The sequence below is a fragment of the Oncorhynchus clarkii genome, chromosome 23 (genome assembly GCF_045791955.1).
Source record: "Oncorhynchus clarkii lewisi isolate Uvic-CL-2024 chromosome 23, UVic_Ocla_1.0, whole genome shotgun sequence".
NCBI classification, from domain to species: domain Eukaryota; kingdom Metazoa; phylum Chordata; class Actinopteri; order Salmoniformes; family Salmonidae; genus Oncorhynchus; species Oncorhynchus clarkii.
Genome location: NC_092169.1, coordinates 1,999,503 through 2,017,362, shown reverse-complemented (window position 1 = coordinate 2,017,362; position 17,860 = coordinate 1,999,503). Strand labels below are relative to the sequence as shown.

The window sequence follows — 17,860 nt, the reverse complement described above, 5'->3', positions numbered from 1 at the left end:
ATCACTATACTATAAGGCAATTTAGATGAAAACCTCTGCTAAAAACACATTCTGGGTGACATGATAACATATTTTAAAAAACATAAATGTGCTGTCTCACCTTAGGTACAGGGATCCCCACCACTTTACAGGAGAACGTCATAGGCACACCCTCCATGGCCCTGAAGTTCTTCAGTTTTTTGCCAAACATGGGAGCGATGCACTTCCCTGTTGGGATCTCATCGTGTTGTACCTCGTCATCTGACTCCTCGACTGGCGTGCGCTCCAGACGAAACTCTATCTCACTCATCAGCCTCTGCTCAAAGTTGGACACTTTGTACTCCTAAAATAAAGAAAGACCGCTCTATAAAAATAATTGCAGTGGTCATGCCAATAGTGTAAGTCATTAAAGTGCTTTCCTTGCGTAGGTTAAATTTAAGCAAAACTAAAAAAAAGAGCATCACTGTTATCATAAATATATAGGTATCATATCAATATAAATAATTATAATAAACAGATTAAGCTCAAGATGCTGCAAATAATAATACTATGGCAGGAATAAAAATAGTATGACACCTGATATAATGGCAGAGACTCCTGCATGTAATGAAGGAAACATATTTACCAATTGAAATATCGTATCAAATACTTTACCGAGATGGAATGGGGATACATTTCAGAAACAGTTTTGGAGAGTGTTTACAGTACTTGAGTAGATTTACAGAGGAGTCAGACCCAGAGCACCATTTTACTATTTAGCAATGGTGATATTGTGTTAAAGGCATGGTGGGAGTCAATCCAATTCCAATTTTCCTAATTGAGATGCAATGAAGAACATTGGAATCAAATCAAAGTTTATTGGTCACATACAAAGATATGCAGACGTTATCGCAAATGCTTGTGTTTCTAGCAGTGCAGTAATAATACCTAGCAATACACAACAATATGCACGAAACAAGTTTAAATAAATTAATTAAGAAATATCAGAACGAGCAATGTCAGTCCGGAATATAAATATACAGTGCAGAGAATTCAGACCCCTTCCCCCAAATATTTTTGTTTTAGTTACAGCCTTATTCTAAAATTGATGCAATAAGTTTGTCCTCATCTATCTACACACAATACCCCATAATGACAAAGCAAAAAGTGTTACAAATAAAAAACAGAAATACCTTACAAGTATTCAGACCCTTTGCTATGAGACTCAAAATTGAGCTCGGGTACATCCTGTTTCCAATGATCAACTTGATTGGAGTCCACCTGTGGTAAAGTCAATTGATTGGACATGATTTGATAGGCACACACCTGTCTATATATAAGGTCTGCACAGTTGACAGCGCATGTCTGAGCAAAAACCAAGCCATGAGGTTGAAGGAATTGTCCATAGATCTCCAAGACAGGATTGTATCAAGGCACAGATCTGGGGAAGGGTACCAGAAAATGTCTGCAGCATTGAAGTTCCCAAAAACACAGTGGCCTCCATTCTTAAATGGAAGAAGTATGGAACCACCTAGACTTTTCCTAGAGCTGGCTGCCCAGCCAAACTCAACAATTGAGGGAGAAGGGCCTTGGTCAGGGAGGTGACCAAGAATCCGGTGGTCACTGACAGAGCTCCAGAGTTCCTCTGTGGAGATGGGAGAACCTTCCAGAAGGACAACCATCTCTGCAGCACTCCACCAATCAGGCCTTTATGATAGAGTGGCCAGACGGAAGCCATTCCTCAGGATAAGGTACATGACAGCCTGCTTGGAGTTTGCCAAAAGCCACCTAAAGGACTCTCAGACCGTGAGAAACAAGATTTTCTGTTCTGATGAAACCAAAAACTATTTGGTCTGAATGCCAAGCATCACATCTGGAGGAAACCTGGCACCATCCCTACGGTGAAGCATGGTGGTGGCAGCATCATGCTATGGGGATGTTTGTCAGTGGCAGGGACTGGGAGAATAGTCAGGATCGAGGAAAAGATTAACGGAGCAAAGTACAGAGAGATCATTGATGAAAACCTGCTCCAGGGAGCTCAGGACTTCAGACTGGGGCGAAGGTTCACCTCCCAACAGGACAATGACCCTAAGCACACAGTCAAGACAACACAGGAGTGGTTTCGGGACAAGTCTCTGAATGTCCTTGAGTGGCCCAGCCAGAGTCCGGACTTGTACCAGATCGAACATCTCTGGAGAGACATGAAATAGCTGTGGTGACTGTTTAACAGTCTGATGGCCTGGAGATAGAAGTTGTTAATCAATCTTTCTGTCCCAGCTTTGATGCACCTGTACTGTCTCCTCCTATAGATGGTAGCGTGGTGAACAGGCCGTGACTCAGGTGGCTGAAGACCTTGATGAAGCACTAAAGTCCTTGATGAAGCACTAAATAAACTTCAGTTAGTGCTAAATACGGCTGCTAGAATCCTGACTAGAACCCAAAAAAATTGATCATATTACTCCAGTGCTAGCCTCCCTGCACTGGCTTCCTGTCAAGGCAAGGGCTGATTTCAAGGTTTTACTGCTAACCTACAAAGCATTACATGGGCTTGCTCCTACCTATCTCTCTGATTTGATCCTGCCGTACATACCTACACGTACGCTACGGTCACAAGACGCAGGCCTCCTAATTGTCCCTAGAATTTCTAAGCAAACAGCTGGAGGCAGGGCTTTCTCCTATAGAGCTCCATTTTTATGGAATGATCTGCCTACCCATGTAAGAGATGCAAACTCGGTCTCAACCTTTAAGTCTTTACTGAAGGCTCATCTCTTCAGTGGGTCATATGATTGAGTGTAGTCTGGCCCAGGAGTGGGAAGGTGAACGGAAAGGCTCTGGAGCAACGAACCGCCCTTACTGTCTCTGCCTGGCCGGTTCCCCTCTTTCCACAGGGATTCTCTGCCTCTAACCCTATTACAGGGGCTGAGTCACTGGCTTACTGGGGCTCTTTCAGACCATCCCTAGGAGGGGTGCGTCACTTGAGTGGGTTGAGTCACTGATGTGATCTTCCTACCTGGGTTGGCGCCCCCACCTTGGGTTGTGCCTTGGCGGAGATCTTTGTGGGCTATACTCGGCCTTGTCTCAGGATGGCAAGTTGGTGGTTGAAGATATCCCTCTAGTGGTGTGGGGGCTGTGCTTTGGCAAAGTGGGTGGGGTTATATCCTTCCTGTTTGGCCCTGTCCGGTGGTGTCCTCGGATGGGGCCACAGTGTCTCAGCCTCCAGTATTTATGCTGCAGTAGTTTATGTGTCGGGGGGCTAGGGTCAGTTTGTTATATCTGGAGTACTTCTCATGTCCTATTCGGTGTCCTGTGTGAATTTAAGTGTGCTCTCTCTAATTCTCTCTTTCTTTCTCTCTCTCTGAGGACCTGAGCCATAGGACCATGCCTCAGGACTACCTGACATGATGACTCCTTGCTGTCCCCAGTCCACCTGGCCGTGCTGCTGCACCGGTTTCAACTGTTCTGCCTTATTATTATTGGACCATGCTGGTCATTTATGAACATTTGAACATCTTGGCCATGTTCTGTTATAATCTCCACCCGACACAGCCAGAAGAGGACTGGCCACCCCACATAGCCTGGTTCCTCTCTAGGTTTCTTCCTAGGTTTTGGCCTTTCTAGGGAGTTTTTCCTAGCTACCGTGCTTCTACACCTGCATTGCTTGCTGTTTGGGTTTTTTGGCTGGGTTTCTGTACAGCACTTTGAGATATCAGCTGATGTACGAAGGGCTATATAAATACATTTGATTTGATGATCTACTTGGCCTTCCTGTGACACTGGGTGCTGTAGATGTCCTGGAGGTCAGGCAGTGTGCCCCTGCTGTTGGGCTGCCCGCACCAGCCTCTGGAGAGGCCTGCAGTTGTAGGCAGTGCAATTGCTATACCTGGCAGTGATACAGCCCGACAGGATGCTCTTAATGGTGTAGAAGTTTGTGAGGGTCTTACGGGCCAAACCAAATTTCTTCAGCCACCTTTACCACAGTGTATTTATTTCAGGTCATCAGGGATGTGCACGCAGTCATGGGTGAACAGAGAGTACAGGAGGGGGCTGAGCACACACTCCTGCGGGGCCCCCGAGTTGAGGATCAGCGTGGCGGAGATGTTGTTGCCTACCTTCACCACTTGGGGTCTGCCCGTCCAGGAACCAGTTGCACAGAGAGGGGTTCAGATCCAGGGCACGGAGTTCAGTGATGAGCTTGGAGGGCATTATGGTGTTGAAGGCTGAGCTGTAGTCGATGAACAGCATTCTTACTTAGGTACAGTATTTCTCTTGTCCAGATGGGATAGGGCTGTGTGCAGTGAAGTGGAGATTCCGTTGTCTGTTGATCTGTTGGGGCAGTATGCAAATTGTAGTGGGTCTAGGTTGTCGGGTAAGGTGGAGGTGATATAATCCTTAACTAGCCTCTCAAAGTACTTCATGATGACAGAAGTGAGTGATAGTCATTTAGTTCAGTTACCTTCGCTTTATTGGGTACAGGAACAATGTTGGATATAAGCAAGTTGGGACAACAGACTGGGATATGGAGAGATTGAATATGCCAATGAATACTCCAGCCAGCTGGTCTGCACATGCTCCGACGACGTGGCTTGGGATGCCGTCTGGGCCGACAGTCTTGCGAGGGTTAACACTCTTAAATTACTTACTCACATCAGCCACAAACAACGAGAGCACACAGTCCTCGTGAGCAGAGGGGGACCACGTCGTGGCTCAATGTTGTTTTCCTCGAAGCGGGTGAAGAAGGTGTTGCTGCCATCTATCCACGTGTTGTTTTGGTTTGGATCAATTCTAATCGCCAGAGTGGGAACAACATCATCTATGCACTTCCTGATGAACCCATTCACTGAGTCAGTGTATAGTGTGGAATGAGCTTTTTTTTTACTGGACTGATGACCTGCATCTGATGGTCAGTCTGTGGGGAGGGAGCAGTGGTGAGACTGCCTCTCACCCGACTCAACGTCCCTCCTCTCTCCCTCCCTCCGCTGAGAAAAGGGGACACAGTCTTCCAACTGACGCGAAACATACACTATATATACAAAAGTATGTGGACACCCCTTCAAATTAGTGGATTCGGCTATTTCAGCCACACCCGGTGTATAAAATCGAGCACACCGCCATGCAATCTCCATAGACAAACATTGGCAGTAGAATGGCCTTACTGAAGAGCTTTCAACCTGGCACCTTCATGGAATGCCACCTTTCTAACAGGTCAGTTCCTCAAATGTCTTCCCTGCTAGAGCTGCCCCGGTCAAATGTAAGTGCTGTTATTGTGACGTGGAAACATCTAGGAGCAACAACGGCTCAGCCAAGAAGTGGTAAGCTACAAAAGCTCACAGAAAGGGATTGGCGAGTGCTGAAGCACATAAAAATCGCCTGTCCTTGGTTGCATAACGCTTCACCATCTGGCATTCCTAAATCGCCCAACATCAGTGCCCGACCTCAGTAATGCTCGTGGCTGAATGGAAGAAAGTCACCGCAGCAATGATCTAACTTATATTGGAAAGCCTTCCAGAAGAGTGGAGGCTGTTATAGCAGCAGAGGGGGGACCAACTCCATATTAATACCGATGATTTTGGAATGAGATGTTTGACGAGCCGTCCACATACTTTTGGCCATGTAGTGTATGTCGCATCATGCACCAATTCATGTTGTTACTCCTATGACTAAAGAAAGTGAAATGTTCCTCGATATTAAATAAGACAGAAGCCGCAAATAATAACAATGCAAGCTTATCGAAACACTTCGCTATACTCATTAATTGTAGCTGCAGTGTTGGTTGTAGTGTGAGTGGAAGTAGGGAGAATGTTCAAAACTTTAAAAGCCATAAAATGTGCAAAGTATTAACAGTGCTCAATAACAACTTAAACATGAACTTACTCATTAAAAACAGCAGCTGTTTGCTGTATTAATTGAGTCTCTCTCGTCATGGTTGTAAAAGCTTTGAAATCTCACATTATCAACTTTCTGTGCATTCCAGGCATCATTTTACATTATATGGCACAAGGAAACTGCAGACGCTTGATCTGAGCTATCTGCTTGGCCAGCGTTAGAGTCCTATAGGTGCACTTGATTTGCTCTCTGGAACTGCCGGATAGGCGGAGGTCCACCTTCAGAAACATGAAATGGTTCCAAATGGGAACACCTTGCCATCCTGGTGCTCGGGCTGCTGAATGAAGTGCACCTACTGCCAACAGTGTGAAACAGATAAATAAATAGGAATGCAAGGCTTTATCATAGTTTTTTTCATGTTTTGTGATCAACTAGGAATGGTTTGGAGATTGACCAGTCTATCACAAGGGGTTGGTGCCCACTGCTTTAGATTATTCATGAAATGGATATTAGTTTACAAATACTTTAAAAGTGCATGACTTATGATTAATTGGCGACAGATTCCGCATAAAAACAATATGCATATTTCCCCACCAGATATGTTTGTCAAATTGACTTGTTGCCGATCCAACAGCGCGCCACAGTATATGTGCGATCGCGTATAGCCTACATGATAACAATATTATGTACTAAAGAGCGAGATTATTTTGATTTGTTAAACGGCAGTCAAGCATCAATGATCATGTCACCAGAATAAGACGCTCAATATTTATTGGAAAGGAGCATCAAGCTCATCACCTTGCACTTTCACCACCCTGTGAAGTTCATCATAATTGATTTAATCTGTAGCCTAATAAACTGCATGCTTTCTTGACAAATCGTGGTGGCAGGACCACAAAACATGTCATCACGTAACTCCAAGTTTACTTTGATATGACGGTTAATATATCAATATTTGCTCATAAAAGCGTTTCTACCGACATTTCTCGCTTAATTCATTTTACCGATACAAAAAGATTCCACTTTGTCTAGTGTATTTTGTTTTGTCTACATTTAGACAGTTTACAGAAACATTTTCTGTTTCCATCAGGCCTGTCAGGACATTTTTTTATCCGACGTACTTTACTTGCATAAAAAGTTTGGACGGAAACCTGGTTAGTGTTTGGATATATGAGTATGCATCCATACTATTTAAAACCTGTTTTCAACATTCTGCAACGCTTTACATTAAGTTGCTCTTATCAGTGTAGTAATGCTGTAATTACTACTCACAATATGTCATATTAAATATCCACTTTTTTACTCGTTTTTCTCTTTTGTTCATATTGTTGGTTGTTGGTGCATGGGGGGGGGGGGGATTATTGTATTTTTATTTTTTCTGTTTGGGGAACTGTGGCGGGAATCTTGGAGGGCTGGTGGGAGATCTGTCGACGTGTGCTTGAGCACTGGTTGCTTCTGTGTGTCGCTCTGAATGGGAGGCTGTTAGATCACTAATGTGATGTACTGTAGTTGTTGAGCGGCTTCACTGCAAGTATATTGTTCGTTTTAAATATTCAGTCATTTGAAAAATTTGAAAAATAAACAATTATAATGGGCTTGAATGGTTTTAGTTATTATGCAAGTGGAATAAGGAACTATTCCTCTCTAATGAAAAATGATTGCAGTCAGAGTGCAGTATAACTGCAGTTAAGTGAAATATAACTGCAGTATGCTGCAATTACTGTGCCCAAAATAACAGTTTTTTTTACTACAGTAATTTTGCAGTGTAACTGCAGTTAGTGTGCAGTTATTCTGGAATTACTGCATCCAAAATACCACAGTCAATTGCAGTTAAGGCAGTTTCAAAACTGCAATCTTTTTTTGTAAGGGTTACAAAAAACATTCAACCCCATTCTGCAATTACTGAAGTACTAGGAATCAACATGTTTATCCAATGTCGTTATTGCCGTAAATACAGTGTTTCTGCATAGGTATAAGAGCAACTTAATGTAAAGTGTTACCGAATGTTCTGAGCAAAGCAATGCTTTGGGAGAGAGACGTTCGCTGTACCTCGTCATAGTTAAAGACAGTGGCGGGAATGTTTGGTCCGAGGTGTCTGCTCGCTGTTTTCCCCTCATAAGTAGTCGGCTTCTATGAGAGGATAGGGATGAATGATGAACACCAACACAAATGCACTCACACGAATGAACAAACACACACAGCCACGGACACACACAGAGACACACAGGCATCACTACCGCTAATGTGTGAGTAATGTGTGATTCATATGATATGCATGGTGTTATATGGGACACATACAGTACATGATGAATGAATATGGAGAATGAATGATTGGAAAAGGATTGCTCGCTGATGCTCTGCTGATCGCTCAGTTTAGACGAACGGATGTTCTCACTGCTTCCAGATTGTTTCACATTGTCACTTTACCCCATTTCCAATGTGAAAGGAAAACAAAATTGAATGAATTTGTACTAAATAAAATGAATTTGTAATAAGAATTCCAGAATAGCAAATTGGAAGCAAGTGAGAATGCACCATGCAGTCTCCACGTTGTTTTCTTTTCAAATGTTTGAAGAACGTGGTATTCAAACAGGTGTTGGGTTGAAAAGAATTTGTAGAAGAAGAATGCTTTATTTATTTGAGATCCCTCTGTTCATTTGTTGGTTCCACTCCAAGCCATATTATTACTGCATAACTCATTCATTTAGTTACATATTCAGTCATTCACCCAATCTATAATGTAAGGTATGTGCCTCACGGCATAACAGTACAATTGAAGGGATATATCCTATACCTGTTGTACATGACCACGCATTAAATCTTCATTGAACCTAAGCTTTTTCTCAATATCGTGGAGGAGAGTTTGTTGGCTGCTACGAATATCATCATCTAAAATAGGACGAGTGCTTGTAGGCAACTTCTTCAGTATGCCTTGAGGTGGCCTGGGGATCAAAACAAATTAATTAGCAAAAATGTATTTTTACAATATATAAAACTGAAACAATGAATTGAATAGTGAAGTAAGAGGATTCCGCCCCTGCTTATTCCCTTCCCTCTAGTAATCTTCCAATCAGGATTTTTTTTTAAACTGGGAACTTTCTGGAATTCAGGAATCATAGGGTCTTACCTATGAGCACTCCTGGGCAGGCCCATAGAGTTGGTGGCTTGTGTGGTGTGTAGAGAGGGCAGGACAGAGCTGAGGAAGGCCACATGGTTCTGGATGGGGCTGGAGGTACTGGAGGTCGGGGACGCTGCCTGCGGGGGCGACTGTTGTGGCAGGGCGAACACAGAGTTTAGGTAGGCAGCAGGCAACATGGTCAGGGAGGTGGGGGAGGACATGAAGGAAGGGGGGCTGGTGGGTGACTTGAGGACTCTGGTGGGTAAGACTCTGGGTTGCGGAGAGAACTGGTTGGGGTTGGAGGAGTTGAGCTCGGCAGCCAGCTTGTGGAGCAACGGAACGGGGGACTCTGTAGGAGAGGGACTCCTAAATGGAGAGAGGGGAGTCTGGGCAGTGATGAACTCCTTTGGCCTAGCGTAGTTGAAGCTCTGTGACGTAGGAGCCAGGTTGAGGAGGGAGGCGTGGGTTGTTCTGAGCAGGGGAGTGGGGGAGGTGTTCTGCATGGTTGTGGGGGCCTTGTTGAAAGCTGCAGGGATGGAGCTGAGAGACGCTGTGGGGGCTGTATTCAGATGAGGTGTGGGAGGTGTGCTAAACTTGGGTACGTGAATGGCTTTAGGCAGGGATGAGTGGGTTAAATTCAGCTGGGAAGAATGGGTGGTGTTTTGCTGGGTCATATAGGGTGGGGATGCAGGGCTGGTGTACAGGTGTGGTGCAGGAACAGTTCTCAGCAGAGAGGCAGATGGAGGGGAGCTCATACAAGAAGGAGCGGTCTTCAATTGAGGAAGGGACGGCAGGGTACCCATAACTGGTGCAGGAGGGCCTGTGTTCAGTAGCGTTGCAGAGGTAGTGTTCTTTGGTGGTACAGGGCTTGTGTTTAGCAGGGGTGAAGAAGTAGAATAGGAATGGGTGGTGTATGGGTTCAGTAGTGGTGCAGATGCAATGTTTAGCAGGTGGGCAGGGGGACTAGTGTTTAGCTGGGGTGTAGGGGTAGTGTTCAAGCTTGTCACAGGGGCGGAGTTGAGAAAGGGTGTTGGGGCTGTGGTCAGTATGGGTGCGGCGTGGGTGGTCTGCAGGAGCATGGGGGTAGATGAACGGGGCAGGTTTGACTGAGGCTGGGCTTGGGCCTGTGCCTGGGACTCGTGGTGTGTCTGGGCTGGCCAGGCAGATGCCTCCGGTTGGCTCTTGGTGGCTCCGTTTGGCTCAGTCTCAGTCTGCTGCTGCTCCATAAGCACCTGGTTGTGCAGAAGCTGCAGCTGGACAGGATCTCTGAGAAAACAGAGATGGAATATGTTGAAAACTTTATATAATAAAACTAGCCTGGTCCCAGATCTGTTTATGTGGTCTTGCCAATTCATAAATCCTTGTCACGCCAAACCATAGGAATTGGCAAGACAGTATAAACAGATCTGAGACCAGGCTATAATTAAACCATATGTTTGTCTTAATGTGTTCCTCACCCGAATAACTACAAATACTCGAGACACAGTTCCGTAAAAAGTAATGAGCACAATGTGTCTTTCAGGGGAAGGTTTGATAAAGTCTGCCCTTTTAACGTATAGGAAGGAGTATCCAGGGAGCATCCAGACTCTAAACACACTCAGATCTGCAGTTGGAAATGTCAGTAATGTTCTGTATCAAGCTTGGTATAAGACCTTTCATTGCATTATTCTAGCACTTTTTAAATTAGTTATAATGCCCTTACTGAGATGCATGTTCTGTAGCTTCTTATTCAATATCAGTCACTTTGATAATGTAGAGTGAAAACAAGACAATAACTTATTGTCCCTCAATCAATTATTATTATTAACACTATGCAGAACACATATCATCTTAGTGCCTTGATCGAACAGAAATATGAAAAACACAATAGCAGAGTGCAACAATTCATAGCACGTGCATGCAAAAAGCATAGCATTGCACTTAAGTATGTTAAGAAATCCCCAACCTCAGTTTTTTGTAGTTTTAAACTCCACATAGTTAAGCACATATATGTATTCAGTAGACAAATTACAACTGGAATGTAGCAGATCTGATAGGGAGCTCAAGAGGAGACATTCCCACCTTCAATGTTTACTGTTTTAAATACAGCCCAAACAACTCAAGCTGCTTTCTTCATTTCAAAACAAGGACCGCAATTGAAAAAATACACCACAAGACTGAGATCAAACCTTTTATAGAATGACTTTTATAATTAAGCTTATTTTCTCGTAACAAAATCAACTGCAGGTGCAAAATTTGGGAGTTTGTGGTCTGATTGGTTGTTCATTTGGCGCTAAATCATGTTAGGATTTGTCTTAAGTTAAGTGATACTAGATAAGTTGAAAAATACTTGAGAATTAGAATACTTACAGTTTGGGCTTGGCCAGTACTGGAGGTGGTTCCTTATTGGCCAACTGCGACATATCTTCATATGAATGGCTATTGGATGCTTCACTCTGGTTTTCCGTTTCATCCTCAGGCAGTTTAAAGTGCACACGGAGGCCTGCCCTGGAGCTGGACCTGGGCCCGTTGTGGTTAACCAGAACCCCAGGCTTAAGGCAGGAGGAGTTGGGGGGATCAGGGAGGTTTACATGGGGAGGGGGCTCAGGTTTATGGATAGGAGTCCCTTCCACCTTAGGCCAAAGACCAACGGGAGGGTCAGGTAACACTGAAAAGGCTCTGGAGTCTCCCTGGTCCGTCTTGGGCATCTCACCACTGCTCTGGGGCTCCGGGCATAGCCCGCTGGAGCTACGGGTGCCTATACGGAGGCTGCTGCCCAGGCTTAGTGGATCCAGGCTGGGCATGCTGGGGCTGATAGGCACCTGGCGCAGCATGCTGGAGCTCAGAGGGTCTAGACGGAGGGTACTGGTGCTCAGAGGTTCCAGTCGTAAATTGCTGGAGCTGAAGGGATCCAGGCGGATGGTGCTGGAGTGAGGCTTGATGCTGTTGGTGACAAGAGCCTCAGCTTGAGGCTTTAGTCTGGGCAGAGTGAGATCTGATGAAGAAGGCTCTGGAACTTGTGTGGATTCCATTGTTAAAGTGCCTACGAGAGTTTTCACGTGGTTGTTGTTGGTGTTTTCATTTCCTAATGAGGTACAGGGAGAAGGATAGTTACAAAGCCAAGTGAAAGTCTAAACATCCCTCTCACAGTTTTCACATTTTGCTGCCTTGAAATTACCTCCAAAATGGGATTGCATTGGATTTTCCCCTTCTAATCTACACAACCTACTCCACATTTTCAAAGTGAAAGAACAATTATAGAAAATGTTCTAAATTTATACAAAAATGTAAAACAAACATGGCATGATTGCGTACGTCTTTACACCCCTGAGTTAATACTTGGTGGAAGCACCTTTGGCAGCAATTACAGCTGTGTGAATTATTTTGAATAAGATTCTACCAACTTTGGGCAACATTTATCCATTGTCTTTTTTTATTGTATTTTATTGCTGAAGTTCAGAAAAATTGATGGACAGCAATATTCAAACCTGCTTTTAAAATCAGATTTAAGTCAGGGCTGAGGCTGGACCACTCAGAAGCACTTAACACCTCTTGGAAAGCCCTTATGTTGTGTCTTTGGCATTACAATTTGTAAAATTGACCCGCTGAAAAAGAAAACTAATTTCCAGGGTTAGGTATTTAGAAGACTGAAGTAAGTTTCTCTTACTTTTTTACCTGGGCTTTGAACCTATCATATTTATTTTGTTCCTGACAAACTCCTCAGTCTCTGCCGGTGACAAGGATACCCATAACATGATGCTTCCACCACAATACTTGAAAATGCAGAGAGTTCCAATCTGATAGGTTGTATTTGACTCTAACATTTTTGTTTTTAATTTTTGCCAAAAAGTAAATTTATTTGCAATGTTGTCTTGCAGTATTACTTAACGTAAATAATTGATGATTTGGAGTGGATTTTTTAAGACGGGCTTCTTTAAAAAAAAAAATGTTTTCATAAAAGCCAGTAATGTGGAGTGAATGCAATGTTGTTAATCAATGCACAGTTTTCTCTCAGCTTAGCCAATGAATCCTAAGACTCATAGTGATGTCGTTTCCAATTGCCATACTTGACCATACTCAAAGGGATATTCAGTGTCTTGGAATTATTTCTTAGAGACCCCTGATCTATGCGTGTGGAGAAAAATAAATCCCAGACATGCTTATAAAGCTCATTGGTGGCTCTGAGGTTGAATCATTGTTTGACATTCACTATCAATTTGAGGGACATTCCAGAGACAGGTAAAAGTTGTTCTTAAATCATGATAACCACAACTTTGACAAACAGATTGTTGTGTGATTTTGAATGAAAATATTTGCTCCTGAACTTATTTAGATGTGCCACAGAAAAGAGTTTGAAGACCATTGCAATCAGGACTGTTTTATATTTTTATTAATTTCAGAAAAATTATAATTTTTTCTTTCACTGTGGATAAAAAAAAAAAAATGTGAAAACTATGCAAGTGTGTGTAGACTTTCACGAGGCACTGTAAACAGTCTTCAAATATTATCTTACGAATAGAACTTCCAAGTCTAAACTTTGTAAGCCAGTGACATTACCTTTCACCCTTAGTGCAGCGATACTGGATACAGTTCCATATTTGTTGCTTGCAGTGCAAGTGAATTTTCCAGAATCTTCAGGGAAGACTTCAGCAATGACCAAAGTGCATATTTCCTCTAAAGGGAATACAAAATTAGGGAGATGAGCACCAGCTGAATGTCATTGTTGAAGTTCAGGCAACATGACTGATAGGTTAAAGTGCAGAAAAATTACTATACTGAACTAAAATATAAAATGCAACATGTAAAGTGTTGGTCCCATTTCTCATGAGCTGAAATTAAAGATCCCAGAAAAAGCACAAAAAGCTTATTTTTCTCAAATGTTGTGCACAAATGTGTTTACATCCCTGTTGGTAAGCATTTATCCTTTGTCAAGATAATCCATCTACCTAACAGGTGTGGTATATCAAGAAGCTGATTAAACAGCATGATCATTACACAGGTGCACCTTGAGTTGGGGACAATAAAAGGACAATATAAAACGTGCAGTTTTGTTATGCAATGCCACATATGTCTCAAGTTAAGGAAGCATGCAATTTGCATTCTGACTGCAGGAATATCCACCAGAGCTGTTGCCAGAGAATTGAATGTAAATGTTTCTCCCATAAGCCGCCCCCAACGTTATTTTAGAGAATTTGGCTATACGTCCACATGGCCTCACAACCGCAGACCATGTGTAACCACCCCAGCCCAGGACCTCCACATCCAGCTTCTTCAACTGCGGGATGGTCTGAGACAAGTCACCCGGACAGCTGATGAAACTGTGGGTTTGCACAACTGAAGAATTTCAGCAAAAACTGTCAGAAACCGTCTCAGGGAAAATCCTCTGTGTGCTCGTCGTCTTCACCAGGGTTTTGACTTGACTGCAGTTTGGTGTTGTAACCAACTTTATTGGGCAAATGTTCACTTTCGATGTCCAGTGGCAAGCAGGAGAAATGTGCTCTTCACGGATGAATCCCGGTGTCAACTGCACCGGACAGATGGCAGACATCGTGTATGGCGTTGTGTGTGCGAGCGGTTTGCTGATGTTGTGAACAGAGTGCCCAAGGTAGCGGTGGGGTTATGTATGGGCAGGCATAAGTCACAGACAACAAACATAATTGCATTTTATTGATAGCAGTTTGAATGCACAGAGATACCGTAACAAGATCCTGAGGCCCATTGTCGTGCCATTCATCCAGCGCCATCACATCGTGATGCCATTGAAGAGGAGTGGGACAACATTCCACAGGCCGCAATCAACAGCGTGATTAACTCTATGCTAAGGAAGTATGTCGCGCTGCATGAGGCAAATGGTGGTCACACCAGATACTGACTGGTTTTCTGATCCATGCCCATACTTTTTTTTTTAAGGTATCTGTGATCAACATATGCACTGTTGAAGTCGGAAGTGTACATACACCTGAGCCAAATACATTTAAACTCAGTTTTTCACAACTCACAATGACATTTAATCCTAGTAAAAATTCCCTGTTTTAGGTCAGAATAATAGTAGAGAGAATTGATTTATTTCAGCTTTTATTTATTTCATCACATTCCCAGTGGGTCAGACGTTTACATACACTTAATTAGTATTTGGTAGCATTGCCTTTAAATTGTTTAACTGAAACGTTGTGGGTAGCCTTCCACAAGCTTCCCACAATAAGTTGGGTGAATTTTGTCCAATTCCTCCTGACAGAGCTGGTGTAACTGAGTCAGGTTTGTAGGCCGCCTTGCTCGCACACGCTTTTTCAGTTCTGCCCACATATTTTCTATAAGATTGAGGTCAGGGCTTTGTGATGGCCCCTCCAATACCTTGACTTTGTTGTCCTTAAGCCATTTTGCCACAACCTTGGAAGTATGCTTGGGGTCATTGTCCGTTTGGAAGATCCATTTGTGACCAAGCTTTAACTTCCTGACTGATGTCTTGAGATGTTGCTTCAATATATCCACATAATTGTCCTTCCTCATGATCCTCAAGTGCACCAGTCCCTTCTGCAGTTAAACACCCCCACAACATGTTGCTGTCAACTCCGTGCTTCACGGTTCGGAGGTTGTTCTCCGGCTTGCAAGCCTCCCCCTTTTTCCTACAAACATAACGATGGTCATTACGGCCAAACAGTTTTATTTATTTTTCATCAGACCAGAGGACATTTCTCCAAAAAGTACGATCTTTGTCCCCATGTGCAGTTGCAAACTGTAGTCTGGCTTTTTTATGGCGGTTTTGGAGCAGTGGCTTCTTCCTTTCTGAGCAACCTTTCAGGTTATGTCAATATTGGACTCGTTTAACTGTGGATATAGATACTTTTGTACCCGTTTCCTCCAGCACCTTCACAAGGTACTTTGCTGTTGTTCTGGGATTGATTTGCACTTTTCGCACCAAAGTATGTTAATCTCTAGGAGACATAACGAGACTCATTCCTGAGCGGTATGACGGCTCTGTGGTCCCATGGTGTTTATACTTGTGTACTATTGTTTGTATAGATGAACGTGGTACCTTCAGGCGTTTGGAAATTGCTCCCACGATTTCTTTTGATTTTCCCATGATGTCAAGCAAAGAGGCACTGAGTTTGAAGGTAGGCCTTGAAATACATCCACAGGTACACCTCCAATTGACTCAAATGATGTCAATTAACCTATCAGAAGCTTCTAAAGCTAATTTTCTGGAATTTTCCAAGCTGTTTAAAGGCACAGTCAACTTAATGCATGTAAACGTCTGACCAACTGGAATTGTGATACAGTGAATAATAAGTGAAATAATCTGTCTGTAAACAATTTCTGGAAAAATGACTCATGTCATGCACAAAGTAGATGTCCTAACCGACTTGCCAAAACTATAGTTTGTAAACAATACATTTGTGGAGTGGTTGAAAAATGAGTTTTAATGACTCCAACCTAAGTGTATGTAAACGTCTGACTTCAACTGTATGTATGCGGATGACTCAGCACTATACACATCAGCTACTACAGCGACTGAAATGACTGTAATACTCAACAAAGAGCTGCAGTTAAGTTTCAGAGTGGGTGGAAAGGAATAAGTTAGCTGTAAATATTTAGAAAACTAAAAGCATTGTATTTGGAACAAAACACTCACTAAACCCTAAACCTCAACTAAATCTTGTAATAAATCATGTGTAAATTGAGCAAGTTGAGATGACTAAACTGCTTGGAGTAACACTAGATTGTAAACTGTCATGGTCAAAACATATTGATGCAGTAGTAGCTAAGATGGGGAGAAGTCTGTCTACAATAAAGCAATGCTCTGCCTTCTCAACAACACTATCAACAAGGCAGGTCCTACAGGCCCTAGTTTTGTCGCACCTTGACTAATGTTCAGTCGTGTGGTCAGGGGCCACAAAAAAGGACATTGGAAAATTGCAATTGGTTCAGAACAGGTTAGCACGGCTGGCCCTTGGATGTACACAGAGAACTAATATTAATAATATGCATGTCAATCTCTCCTGGCTGAAAGTGGAGGTATTGACATGTTGAATGAACCAAGCTGTCTGTCAAAACTACTGGCACACAGCTCGGACACCCATGCATACCCCACAAAACATGCCACAAGAGGTCTCTTCATAGTCCCCAAGTCCAGAACATACTATGGGAGGCACACAGTACTACATAGAGCCATGACTACATGGAACTCTTTTCCACATCAAGTAACTGACACAAGCAGTACAATTACATTTAAAAAACAGATGAAAACACTTTATGGAACAGCGGGGACTGTGAAGCAACACAAACATTGGCACAGACACATGCATATACACACACACACACGATAACATACGCACTATACATACACATGGATTTAGTACTGTAGATATGTGGTAGTGGTGGAGTAGGGGCCTGAGGGCACACAGTGTGTTGTGGAATCTGTGAATGTATCGTAATGTTTTAAATTTGTATAAACTGCCTTAATTTTGCTGGACCCCAGGAAGAGTAGCTGCTGCTTTGGCAGCAACTAATGGGGTTCCATAATAAATACAAATACAAAACTCAGTAAAATCTTTGAAATTGTTGCCTGTTACTTTTTGTTCACTGTATAGCAGCATGGTAGCTGTACTATGTAGCTAACCTACTGTATGTACGGTATATGTATAGTGAAAAATAAATACAGTAAGCCTCTGCATTGTAAAATATGTCTGCATTTCTATATACTGTATAATTATTGCTCAATAGATTGTCTTTTCTAAGATACAGAGAACTAATACGCATTCATGAAATGCATATGCTGTAAGTGAGCTGTTTTCCCCAATGGCACAGCAGCTACATTTGCTTCCATTCACGAGTGCTTCCCTGCGTTTCAGACACTCTGAAAGGCTCTGTAACCATGATAGTTCAACCGACACAGGTTGTTAAGGTTCCTTATAAGGTTGAGTTTTAGGAGAAGTAAACTGTTTTTTTATGCAGAGGACTTACAGAAGCTACAGCCCCAGCCAG

The 17,860-nt window shown here is 43.0% G+C and overlaps 1 protein-coding gene across 2 annotated transcripts in view; it reads right to left on the bottom strand.

Moving 5' to 3' along the window:
* Positions 1 to 17,860, bottom strand: part of LOC139381606 (myopalladin-like) — a 44,449-nt gene that overhangs the window by 4,960 nt on the left and 21,629 nt on the right. The window contains exons 9-14 of one of the 2 annotated variants that reach the window (XM_071125258.1): positions 13,436 to 13,552; positions 11,249 to 11,963; positions 8,909 to 10,165; positions 8,576 to 8,723; positions 7,831 to 7,911; positions 101 to 322 (exon numbers count right to left, since the gene is read on the bottom strand). In XM_071125258.1, coding sequence (XP_070981359.1) covers positions 101 to 322; positions 7,831 to 7,911; positions 8,576 to 8,723; positions 8,909 to 10,165; positions 11,249 to 11,963; positions 13,436 to 13,552 — 2,540 coding nt within the window. The remainder of the gene's footprint in view (positions 1 to 100; positions 323 to 7,830; positions 7,912 to 8,575; positions 8,724 to 8,908; positions 10,166 to 11,248; positions 11,964 to 13,435; positions 13,553 to 17,860) is intronic. The other variant, XM_071125259.1, reaches the window with a different exon arrangement.